The sequence below is a fragment of the Pipistrellus hanaki genome (genome assembly GCF_964339955.1).
Source record: "Pipistrellus hanaki genome assembly, chromosome: 5".
NCBI lineage: Eukaryota > Metazoa > Chordata > Mammalia > Chiroptera > Vespertilionidae > Pipistrellus > Pipistrellus hanaki.
The window spans coordinates 7,887,205-7,900,468 of record NC_140507.1 but is presented as its reverse complement, the minus strand read 5'-3'; the positions used below and the strand labels follow the sequence as shown (position 1 = coordinate 7,900,468).

The following is a 13,264-nucleotide window of genomic DNA, read 5'->3' as shown; positions in this document are numbered from 1 at the left end:
CCATCCAAAGGGTCTTGGGTTTAGTTGCTGGTCAAGAGCATGTACCTGGGTTACAGGTTCAATCCCATTTGGGGCACGTGCAGGAGGCAACCAGTGGATGTGTCTCTCTCACATCAATGTTTCTCTCCCTTTTTCTCTCTCCTACTTCTCCCTCAATTCCACTCTCTCTCTAAAGATCAATGGGAAAAATATCCCTGGGTTAGGATTTTTTTTTAAAAAGTGAATTTCAGTATTTTGAGATAAAGACCTCTTGTCTTAAAGATGATATCTCCATCTGATGAAAAGTACAACTCTTCACATACTGTTTAATTTCTGTGGGTTCATAATTCATAGTTACAATTTATACTTAATTTGGTCTGCATATAAGATCACTCTAATTGCTCTCTTCCCAACTCCAACATAACAGACATGCTTTTTTAAGAGCAGTATATTTGCACTGCATTTAATATTGTCTCATTGCTGAAAACTGAATCTAGTCACTGTAATTTAATTTTTCCATGTGAATCAAAGCAGCCCTAGTGAATGATGAATGAGTTCAGTGTAAATGTGTGCATTGTAATACATTTGTTCCCAGAAGTTTTTGAAGTTTATTAAATTTCAAGTGGTTCCTTAATTCTGCTTGCAATTGTACTGAAATTTCTGGCCTATGCATTGCCTCACTCTTCTAGCGGTCAGCTTCATTCCCTCTTCTCTCCCCCAAACCTGTATAGCACCTCCTCCCTGATCAGAGGCAAACTCCAAAATCAATTCGCTCCAATTGTACCCACATGTTTTGCATTCCTGCCTAATATGGCCTTGGATAATTTATCTGTGCAACCTCAAGAGCATGCATGTCATTGTACCTAATTTATAGATGAGGAGACAGAAGATTCAGGGATGTCCATTAACTTGGACAAGATCAAACCTTACATAGTGAAGTAGGGATTCAAATTCTGAGCCACTTGCTCCTGAGGTTATTTTTAACTACAGGGATAAAGAGTGTTTCTCCTAGGAAGAAAAGAGCACACATTTTCTGGCAGTATATTCAGCATGTAATGATTTGGTTGCATTTATTAAAACACACACACACACACACACACACACTTTTTTTTATAGCAGTTTAAGGTTCATGGCAAAAGTGAGTGAAAGGTACAGAGATTTCCCATCTTCCCCATATGCATAGCCTGCCCCATTATCAGCATTCCCAACTGCAGTGATAAACATTTGTTGCAACTGATGAGCCCACACTGACACATCATCATCACCCAAAGTCTTTAAGGGGCATTAGGGTTCATTCCTGATGTATGTTATGTGGGTTTAGACAAATGTATAGTGACGTGTATCCATCATTATAATATCAGAGAGAGTATTTTCACTGCCCTAAAAGTCCTCTGTGCTGCCTAGTTCTCTCCCCCTGTGCGACCCCTGTGAACTGCTGACCTCTTCACTGTCTCCACAGTTTTGCCTTTTCCAGAATGTCATATAATCGGAATCATGCATACCCGGCCTTTTCAGGTTAGCTTCTTGCACTTAGGAATATGCACTTAAAGTTCCTCCAGGTCTTTTCATGGTTTCATAGCTCATTTCTTTTTAATGTTAAATAATATTTCATTGTCTAGATGAACCAAAGTTTAGTAATTCATTGGTTGCATTTACTTTTGTCTCATGACGTTAACCCTGATTGACTGGGACTTAAAGAGGGGAGCAAGCAAAGGCGTTTCTTTGTAGTCTAATTCAAAATATAATCATGAACATTCTAAATGTCACGACTCAGTAGGAAAATTATGATATTATAAATATTTTAAGGTATGAAATAGAGATGGTCTGGTCCAAGGCTTCGGTTTTTAAATTGTTTTAAATTTTAGAAAAAAAGCTTTACATCACAAAAAAGTACAGTAAATGAAGTCCATAATACTCATCACTTGTAATTATCATGTATAATTATTTTGTTACACTTATTTCAGACCCCCTGTCCCCCATTGCATTCTTCCCTCTGCATCTCCAGAATGAATTGCTGTTAAGAATTTGGTGCATATATTTCCAGGTCAAATTTATCTTGTTATGTTAGTGTATGTGTCACTATAAACAACATACAGCACTCATTATATTTTTCCTATTGTGCTTTAGTAACTGACCTTTAGATTTTGAGATTTATCTCTATTAAAACTAAGACTTTTTTTGATAATTCTTTACTCATGAAATTGTCATTTTGTGGCAAAATGTGGTCAATGTTAGAGGTTTGTAGAACCTGTGGGTTTCTCAGGAAACTTATTCCTTCCAAAATAAGCAATGTAGCAACTAAATTACTAACACATCTAACTTTGGTGACAGTTTTATAGGGACAGTATGCAGGTCTTTTTTTTAAAAAAAGTCATCAGTTGATGCCTGTGGATATCCCAAAATTCTCGTAAAGCTGTTGTCTCCATTGCAGGTGAACACATCCATCACGTGGTGAAAGTAATGCTCGTAAAGCCCTTTGGCTGATGGCTGTAACCACATTGGGAATGATGTAGCTCAGTGAGGAGGTTGTCTCCAGTATTGCTGAAACTGATCAGTTACAGCGGCACTCACACCATGAGCAGAATAAGACTGCTGATGGTGGAGTCTTTCAGCTGTGATGACATGGGACTCTCTTACCCCACTGTGCGAGCTTCTGTGTTCTGTTCCTGTGCTTCTTTTTGACACTGAACTTATGTGACTCAACAACTCTCTGTAAGTCAACAGCTGCCAGATGCTAAACGTAATTAAGGCTTTACATGTATTTGTAGCCTAGGACATGTGTTAGGAACACAGGGAGCATGGTGGGAGAGGAAGGGAAACTCTTGACTCAGTTTCAGGTATCCTCCCCCTATTTCACGGATGCTAACAGGCACTAAGAAACTATGGTCTGCAAGCTCAATGGCTGGATGCTTTGCATGGCTTTAGACAAGCACCTAAACCCTATTAGTGATTGTTGGGTGATGGAGTAGTTGATTTAATGAATCAATTGATTTACAAATAAGAGTATGTCATTAATATTTCTCCCTAAATATGTTTAGTTACAATGTAAATGATGATTAGTTGCTAAAGCAAAAAAAAAAAAAAAAAAAAAAGCTATACATATATTCACCTGGTGATGACTGTGATCTATCTCACTAGTTGTCAGTCTGTGGATGAGTTAATTAACTGCTGAGATCTAGATTAATCCTTCCATGATGGGAGAGTCAAAATGTTTTCCAAATATCAAGAGCATGATGGAGACAGGGACCTTCATGTGTGCTAAGAATGCCAATGGCATGTGCCTCTGTCAAAATTTCAGTTAAATTTGGTAGCTTCTCTACTCACATATCAAACATTCCCTGTATTACTTTGCAAAGGTAGGATATTACATCACTTAATGGAATATAAATATAGATATATGCAGTTTAACTGGGGAAAAAAAGATTTCATTTGTATAGTTGTAGAAAAAATTGAAAATAAAAGCATGCTCATCATTTTGTAGTTTTACACTTACTAGTAACATAATATTAGTAGAAATCTCTATATATAAAAGTCTAAGTGACCGTCTGACCATTTGACTTTCCAACTAGTAGCTATGACATGCACTGACCACTAGGGCGGCAGACACTCAACACAGGAGTTGCTGAGCTCCCGTGACTTGTTGGCAGCTGCAGTTCTCAGGTGATGCACCTGGAACCAGAGAGGAGGTCGCCCAATTCTGGGGTGTCACCTGAGAAATGCCCCCTCAGGATATGTCGGAGAGCCAGGTCTAAGGACCCCACTGGTGCACTGTGCACTGGGCCTCTAGTAATAATAATAATAGCTAATATTTATTGCCTTCTTACTTTTTTTGTGGAATTCTCTTACATATACACACACCCATGCACAATTACTATATGAGGCAAATAGTTCTCACAGTAATTAAATCTCTAAGCAACTAAAACAAAACAAAATAAGAACTAAAAATGAGCTAAATACAATCATCTAAAGATTAATTTGCAAGATCACAGCAGATCTTTATTGAGAGTAAGGGCTGCTATCAGAGTGCAATTAGGAGACTGGACCTTGGGTTTTGAGCAAGATAGAGGACCTGAAACTGAGATTCCTACAATAAGCAAGAGATTTGAGAAGAGATATGTGGCTAATGAGTACCATGGGGCCTAGACAGAAGCAAATACAGAAATTTTAAGACACAAAAATCATTAATCTAGGCCTCTGTGATTTTTTATAATTAAAATAAACCAATCTCAACTAAAATTAAATATAATTAAGTACATAAAAAAATGCACCTTCATAATTAAGAGCAAGCAAAGCAACAAACAACTAATTTTGATCTTTAAAGTCCTAAAACATTAGAATTTGTCAGATACATACTTTCAACTGAGTATAATATACAGATTAGCAAGTAATAGAAGCACTGAACAGAAACACTTCAAAAGCTATAATAGTTTTTAAAGGAAATGCATAATTGCCTAAATTTTAAAAATGTTTAACATATGTAGTAAATATGAGATCAGGCACAATTAAATAAAGAATTAGTCAACTGAAAAAAAAATAACCAAAAGAAATTAGTGAGACAATTCAGAGAAAAAAAAAGATAAAAAACATAATAGAGACATTTAGAGAAAGGGATAGTATTTAGTTTAATTACTGAGAAAATACAGAATGTAGAAGTGTGTATTTCTGAGGCAATGGAAGAGAAATATTTAGAATAAAGAAATTATGAATTTCCATAAATTGGAGCACAGTATATATATCAAGCAAGAATAGAATTCTAAATAGACTGTTATAATTATGCTCTCTAGCCAAGTGCAATTATATTAGAAGTAAAAAACAAAAATAAAAATCTGAATATATTTATAAACTTGATAAGTTCAATAGAAATACTGAAATATTTAGATCAAAACAACAATGAAAATACCGTGAATGAAGAGTTGGGTGATGTGGTGAAAGTGGTCCTTAGAGAAGAATACCCTATATAGCCTGGAATGCTTAACAAAAGAAGAATGGCTGGGCAAGAATGGCATAAAGAGCAAAAAATTCAATAAAAAAAACACACCAATAATGACATGAATTCAAAGAAAGGCAGAGAAAGTAATAACTTGTAAACAAAAGGAAGAATTAAAAATTGTTTTTTGAAGGACAGACATAATTGTTGGTGAAACCAATCTAGCTAAAAAAAAAAAAAAGGCACAAACAAATTATGTCAGGAATGAAAATGAAGACAGCAAACAGCAAATCTAGCAGACATTAAAAGATAAAATTAATCTAGCAGACATATTCCTCAAAAACTGTGTTGTTTCAAAATTTCCAAAATCAACTCAAGAAAAAATAGAAAATGTTAATAATCCTATAGTAAGAAACCAAAATCACAGCAAGTTTCTTCCTCTGTATACTGATGGTCACCTAATAGCCACAATTTGCTGTGTAGTTACTCTGTGGCAAGCATTGTTCTAAGCATTTCTACCTGCCTTACCTAATTCAGGCCTCACGACAAGCCTATGAATGTAGATGCTATTTTTTGCATCCACTTTTTAAATGAGTAAATGTAGACTCACCAGAACAAATGAATTCTAAGAATATAACATATGGCCAATGAGTATTTTTAAAAGAGACACTGGAAATCCCACGTTAACCCGAGGCTGTACATATAGTGACTGTTTGATAGGGCTGCTGTCCTAATTAATTAGAAAACTATATAAAGGCATTTAGGACTGAGCCTGCCACACTATGAAGTCCTCAGTAAGGGAATCTAGTAACTGTTCTCAGATATAGGACAGCTAGACTATTGTCGCCCACTCACTATTGTCCTTTTCCTTTTCTGATTACCAGTAAAAATACTGTTTGGAGAGGCAGAGCCTCCCACGACCAGATGTCCACCACTGTGATTCTCTTACAAATACGCGATTTGGTATCATCTTTAATAGCAGAAATGATTTTTAATCTTGTCTGAGCTTTAATCAGCAGAAAAGTCTCCAGCTAGCCAGATGACTGGACATCTCATTTCTCTTTCTGAACTGGCAGCTGATCAGCAGAACCTTTTGTTGTGCCTGCTGTGTGCGTTTCCAAATTGGACTTCATTCAGGTTGGAACCTGGAAATGCCATCATTTCAGAGAATGCCCCTTTCACCTTTCTCGGCGGAGTGACAAAGCTTACAGAGAAACCCAGGGCACAGGACACTCTCCCTTCTTCACTAGCCACGTTGGTGTCTCCTTTGGAAATGTGTTTATTTGCATTGGAATGATTTTAGTTACAGATTGTAAAAAGTTGTGACATATATGACATTCAGACAGAGATTAGGGTAATCTAGAAATGAAGCAGAACTAAAATATTAATGTTTTAGGTGCTACATACACATAAAAGAACATTGTTATCCTTAAAGTGCACTTTTGAATGATAAATATTTGACTTACATTTTTTTTGAATAATAATGCATACGCACCTACTCTGTGTTTTTAAGCCACAGGATCATTTTGTGAACAGTTTTGTCAACATTTGGGAAAATATCTGAATATGTAAAAATCAGATGAACTTTAGAAGGGCATTAAGAGAGAGTTTCTGTGAACAATTTTAGTAAACACAGCATAAAACATTAGAATTCATAAGTAGTTTCTTCTGGCCTTCAAAATTGTTATTATTGCATATAAAATATGTAGGTTTTAGACTTGTGTGGAAACAATAATGTAGATAATGTTGGTAATTGTTTGGACTGATTATTTTGTGTAGCTCATACATATTTATAATTGCTCAAAATGTAAATATAAAGTATTTAATATAAGAAAATAATTTGGTGATATGCTTTGATTAATCAAACAAAAATAAGTTAGTTTTATTTTTTATAATTACCGTTTTTCTTAATTACTCTATTTTACAAAATTTTAAGGCCTCAGGTGAAAATACTTTATTTACTATGATAAGAACTATAACATTATAGTTTATATCCATGTCTTAAATACCTGTTATAAAAATTCAGATATTCTCTTCTGACTGCAAAAATATAGACTGTAGCATTTGCTAAAGAAAAGTGACCCATATTTATTTACAGGAGATTCTTTTTCTTAGACTAAATGATCCTAGAACAGGCCACTTAAAAAAACGAATCAATGTTCAAAAAGAACCAAAATTTATACTAAATAATAAAAATAATTCATAGCAACTTTATTTTTAAAAAATAAAATGTATTGTATAATTTATTTAATATTGAATACAATTTGTTCTTCCAAATGTTCTATAGTTGTTTTAAAAGAAAAAAAATTCTTAGTAAGGGAGCATTTTACATTTTACAGCCAAATTGTATGACTACATTATTCCATCTTTTACTTTAAATTTGCATCTTGAAGCATGATCACAGAGGGTCTTTTTTACACACACACACACACACACACACACACACACACACACACAAAATTGAATATAAGAGGAAAAAATAAAATCCAAGGAACTCACCACTACGTTCCTCCTCAGGTCTCAGAACCCTATTAGACCTGACTTCTTCTCAACTCCTTGTAGACTTTTCCCATGTGATTTTTATATGTACAATCAAGGGTTTTTAGCTGTACTTAGGGAGTGGGAGGAATAGAGAGAAGTGGAAAATTCCATCTTGGTCTGGAACCAGAAATCCATCAAATTGTCTTCTGAAGAGTTCATCATCATGCTAATATCCATTTCTAGTTTCTCATAATAGCTTAATTCTGTTAGATTTTGGTTATGGCGTTATGCTTATGATCCTTCTGTTTTTTAGCAACATTTGTATTGACTGTGTGGAAAATCTGCCTCTTCATGAGCTTTTTAATTTAATCTCACATTTAGCATTATATTACTTTCTGTTATCAGCAACTAATTGATGACATAGACATTGTTATATGATTGATAGGAAATCAGATATTAGCAGGAAGTGAGTGGGAACAGGTGGGAATTAATTTTGTAAGTGATTATTAGCAACTATTTTCAGGGTATAGCAACTTTGGCTCCCCTGTGTAAAAATCTCTTCTCTAAAATTCAGAGGACTTACATAGTGAACATTTACTATATAATAAAAGTATTCTGCATTGTAGTCCACCATCGCTACAGTTAATTTTTATCTTCCTGCCCTCATAGTATGAAATCTGTTCAAATGCTGACATTTTCAGCTCTATTTGTATTCCCTGGTATTACCCATGACATGGTAATTCTGACTTAGCAACATATGTGCTTCTCCTAGTTAAAGGTTATTTGAAAGTGTGAGAAGTTGGTAAGAACTTAGAAAATAAAGCCATGATCACAACGTGCTGACATATCCCTCCTTAGAGCTGCATCCCCACGTACAATTAGTTGGCCAAGTGATGACACTTGATATCTAAGGCAAAAATTTCTCTCTAAATTTTTTTGGGGAAAGAGTCTGCATTATACACAGGTTGTGATCAAGAAAAAGACAACTTCAAGCAAAGCAATTTAGCAAGAGAATTATGTTTAAAGATTGTTTTCTGCTATCCTGATCACCTAATAGTTTTTAGACATTAACACTCTCTCCTGTCACCTTAAATTATACTAAAATTCAATGATCTAAATACCATAGATTTTGTGTAATCATTCATCTATAAAAATATTGACTCACGTTGGTAATATAAGATGGGGCCATCCTGGAAGTTAATTGGCAATAGCTATAAAACACACCCCTGAGATGACCCGAGTTTGACACATTGCCCACATCCACTTCCATCAGTGATATCAAGGAGATTGGGGGCAGATAGAGGGTAAACATGAGTTTCATGAATACTAAAATATAGCGCCTCTTTTTATTGTTTTTGCAAGATAGTAAAGGAGGAAAGAAATGTTGACTGCTTTCCACTAGACACCTCAGGGGAATTATACAATGACTTTATTTAATCCAAAGGACCTTAATAAGACATAATTATACAAGATGAATTAAAGCAAAAGTAGTCTTCCTTCAATGAAAAAAGTAAGTTCAAATACTAAGTTGACACAGTATTAAAATGTCCCCATACTATTTACATGCTGAGCTTGGACTTGAAGTTCTAAGACAAACAATGTGATTCTTGTTTGTCTGAAACACATTCACATAGAAAAATGTTTGGGAAAATGGGTATGGGTACGACCAAACTGAAAGAAACATGATAACTTCTCCATGGAATAAATGTCTAGTCCCTGAAAACAGAGAGCCTATTGCTAGATGAATATCAGTGAGGCACGCTGGTAAAGGATGAAGGGCTGGACCACCAGGTGACCTTCCATGGCTCCCTGTCCTTTTCCTATATAATATTTATTATGGCATAGATTGCACTTTGTTTAGGGATTCTTTGATGAATGTTCTCTCCCGATTAGACTATAAATATCATGGGCTGTGTTTTTATAATGCTCACTGTTATATCCCCTATGACCAGCCTGGCACCACACACAATAAATATTTGTTGAATGATTTAATAAAGAATATACCACAGTGAATATGGCTTACCTGTTTCCTATGTTAAGCCACAAGCTTGGGAAAGGCTTGGTCCAGAATCTGCCCCAGGTATTGAAAAGGAATATTCTTTGAGTTAGCTAAGGTAAAAATAATAAAAATAATTAATAATAATAATAATAATAATAATAGCAGCAAACCAGGAATTGTGGGGAATGGGTGGTCCTATGGGAAGATGAAGATGAGGAGTTTAGAAGATATTATTTCCAAGGAAACAATTCTGTTTTCAGAGGAAAACCTGTCTTTCTATAAGCTAGTGTGAATTTAGTTACTTTTTTCCTGGTGAACTCAATATGGTACCTCAGGCTATATTTTCCATGTTGCTTGTTTGTGGCTTCAGAGCTGTGAGCTTGAAGTGGAAACTCATGAAACATACTCTTTCTTTCCTAACATTTGTGGCTACTTAAAAAAAATAATGCAAATTTTCACTGATTCATGATAATCTCAAGTTTGCTTTATGAAAAAAATAGTTTAATTCCTTATCACCAAGTACATTTGATAAGCAAAGCAGGGACCCTGTATTTACTCCACACCTTCCCATGCCCCAGGCTGACTGCCTGATCCTTCCAGTCCCCAGATTGAAAAGTACGTGGGAAGCACTGCAACAGAGGCTTCCTTGCCTCACACAGATGTTTCTCTTTTCCCAAGGAGGTCTTTGAAGCTAGCTCCCAATCCTGCGATGTGGGAAAACCACCAGGAAAGTGTATGCATATCCTCCATTTCCAATGGAGTCCAAGAGCTGAAAATTCCCACATGTGGACTAAAAACATATACATTCAATTTGGCTTGTTTTCATTAATTGCAAGAGAAGGAAGCAATACATTTCATGACTTTCTGGAACAAGCATTGGCTCTAAAGACAAGTCAGGAAAATGTTCACATCCAACAACTTTTTTTTTCATTGACTTAAGAATGAGAAAAGCAACAGTGAAAAGTATTGTAGTATCAGATATATAGGAACTCAACAACTTCAGTTTTATAGACTACTGAACCTGAAATATATATTTTTGTGTGCTATTATGAGACAATACCTAGTTACCAAGGGTGCAGACTGGATCAGAGTATACGAGGCAGAGAATTTCAGCAGCATGAGCAGATGGGCCCGGGGAATAGACAGTGTGGTGACGGAGGCAAGGCTGGCCCTCCTCGCGCACAGGTGGTTGGAAATCATCCATGCCCACAGGGACTTCTGCTAAATCCCAATGGGTTCCCTGCATGGATACGATTGTGTATAGAAATGGGTTTGATTCCATTTACACAGCCAGCTAAGGCTGGGAAGGTTCAGTGTGCAGTGAAGAAAGAAAAATACAACCCCAGAATAAAAATACTTGTCTGTTACAGATTAAAGTCACAGAAGATTAACATTAAGGGTTGCTTGGTGCTTTTTAAAAATAAAAGCAGAGCAGTGATGGCATGGATGTGGACTGTCAGAGTGTGAAGGTTAGCATGCATGAGTTTTCAGACTTGAGTGATTGGGGATGCCTCTAGTGTATTTGGAACACATGGTGAGCAAGCCCGTGGCTTCAGTGGTACTTATACGGCTTCCTTCATTTACAGTGTAGAAGTGCATTTCTTCGCTGTATGTTTTTCATTGTCCACACATTGGTCAAAGATCTTACAAAAATTAGCTCTATGCACCAATAAATTGAGTGTAACTCATGATTCCATGTAATGTGCCTTGAAACCTTAAAATGTCTTGAAAGAAGCTGCATATGAAAGCACACAAATAGAGCATCCACTGTGCAAAAACATTGCCGGGTGGGTTTTTGACTGAGACCGTTTGACACTGGAGAAAGAGCACAGGCTCAGAGCCTGCAGTTTAGAGGTGAATTGGCCTTGCCACTTGCCCAAGTGTGACCTCGGACCTAGTATTTCACTTCTCTGTCAAGTGTTCAACCCCTGAACTGGAGGGCTCTGGTGGGATTTAAATGAGATAAAGCTGTACGTTGCCTGGCCCCGTGCCTGACTCATGGTAACATATAAGTGTTCAACAAATGCCTGTCTTCTTATGCTTGCCATAAAACCACACCCCTCATACCCCACATGTGTACCTATGCACTCTCTATAGGTGAAACCTATTTGTGGTGTGAGCAAAGAGAACTTGTCTGATATCATTTAAAAACAAAAGGGCCGATTCTTCATCCCTAGGATGCTGACTTAGTTAACAAATTATATAGTATATTTAAATAAAACACTTGGGCGTGGATGATCACCTATAATAGACATAGCGATCCTGAGAGGAATTTAAGAGATTAATACCCAGATTTTACAGATGAGAACATTGAGGCTCAAGGAGTAAGAGACTTGCCACAATGAGACTTACCAGTGGGAAGCTAGGACTGGTACCCAGGTCTCCTGGCCACCACTCCCATTTGTTGGAGGATTAAGGTTCTTTGACTTGAAGACAGACTGCTCAAGATCTAGATGTATGACCTTGGGTAAGTCACTTGAATTCTCTGTTCTTCTATCCTTCAGTTTCCTCACTTAAAGACTCATTACAATAGTAGTATCATCATTCTAAAGCTCTTATAAAATTTTTAAAATGTGAAATAAATGTCACAAAATGAAAGATACCTGGAGCAAAGGAAGTGCTCGGTATATATTCGTTATTACCATCAATCTAGTGTTTTTTCATTAATCTATGTGGTGCTCCCTAGTCAACCATAAATGCTTAGATTTTTTTTAAAATAAGACCTGAGCATTCTGTCCTCTGATTCAAATTAATCTTAAATGGTTCTATTTTTTATTTTCAAACTGACCCCCATATCCTAAGTACACTTGCCCCAAGACCCAGTTCTGTGTGCTTTTCGTAAGAATACATTTGGATGGGAAAGTGTCTGCTTTTTATAAGAGTACATTTTAACCCTGTAAAGCATTTCCCCCGTTGTAACGGCCTCTCTGTTGCTGTCACCCTAGGAACTAACTTCACCCTTGCGGAGCTGGGCATCTGTGAGCCCTCCCCGCACCGCAGTGGCTACTGCTCGGACATGGGCATCCTTCACCAGGGCTACTCCCTGAGCACAGGATCTGACGCCGACTCGGACACCGAGGGAGGGATGTCTCCAGAACACGCCATCAGACTGTGGGGGAGAGGGATAAAATCCAGGCGCAGTTCCGGCCTGTCCAGCCGTGAAAACTCAGCCCTGACCCTGACTGATTCTGACAACGAGAATAAGTCAGATGATGAGAACGGTAGGCCTGCTTCTTCCATACCTTTCCATGTTCTGGGCACTGCACACTGTGGGGCTTGGGGTGCTTTCTTTCTTATAATAAAAAAGGCATCTAAAACCATTCATTTCCTTGGAAATTGACTTTGTCTGCCCACTCTGAGCTGGGGGAGGAAGTCAGCCAGCCAACCTCCAGCCCATAAGAAATCGCATTTTGACGATGACTCGGTTGTCGGGTAGAGTTGGTAGGTCTGATGAGCAAGTAAATGACATTGCCAACGCAGAAACATAAACCATGACTTATGCTTAGAAAATGTCTTGTCTCTACAAGTTTCTAGGTGTTTGTATTGATGTCCCCTTTCTGGTAAATGGCAACCTGGGAGATTATATATATATATATATATATATATATATATATATATATATATATACTTTTTTTTTTCCATGAAGATCTCTTAAGGATCATACCTTAGCTTAAGCTTAGTATTTTATTTCCAGGTGGCAATACCGCATATCCTCATATGAAGATCAAACTCAGAGCATATGTTCTGGACTTTAATAATGACAAATAGGAAGGGGTTTGTTTTCAAAAAAGAGTTCTGTTCTGGGTGTACTTCTCTCCTTGGTACCTCCTATGTGGACTAATGACTTCCCACATCTTCTATCACAGATCACTATGGCT

General features: G+C 36.8%; 1 protein-coding gene across 3 annotated transcripts in view; it reads left to right on the top strand.

Annotated features, from left to right (window-relative positions):
- The window catches only part of TENM2 (teneurin transmembrane protein 2), a gene marked incomplete at its 5' end in the record, with an annotated part of 1,050,472 nt that overhangs the window by 239,306 nt on the left and 797,902 nt on the right, over positions 1–13,264 (top strand). For all 3 annotated transcript variants that reach the window (XM_084884006.1, XM_084884004.1, XM_084884005.1), the window contains one exon: positions 12,332–12,607. In XM_084884006.1, coding sequence (XP_084740132.1) covers positions 12,332–12,607 — 276 coding nt within the window. The remainder of the gene's footprint in view (positions 1–12,331; positions 12,608–13,264) is intronic.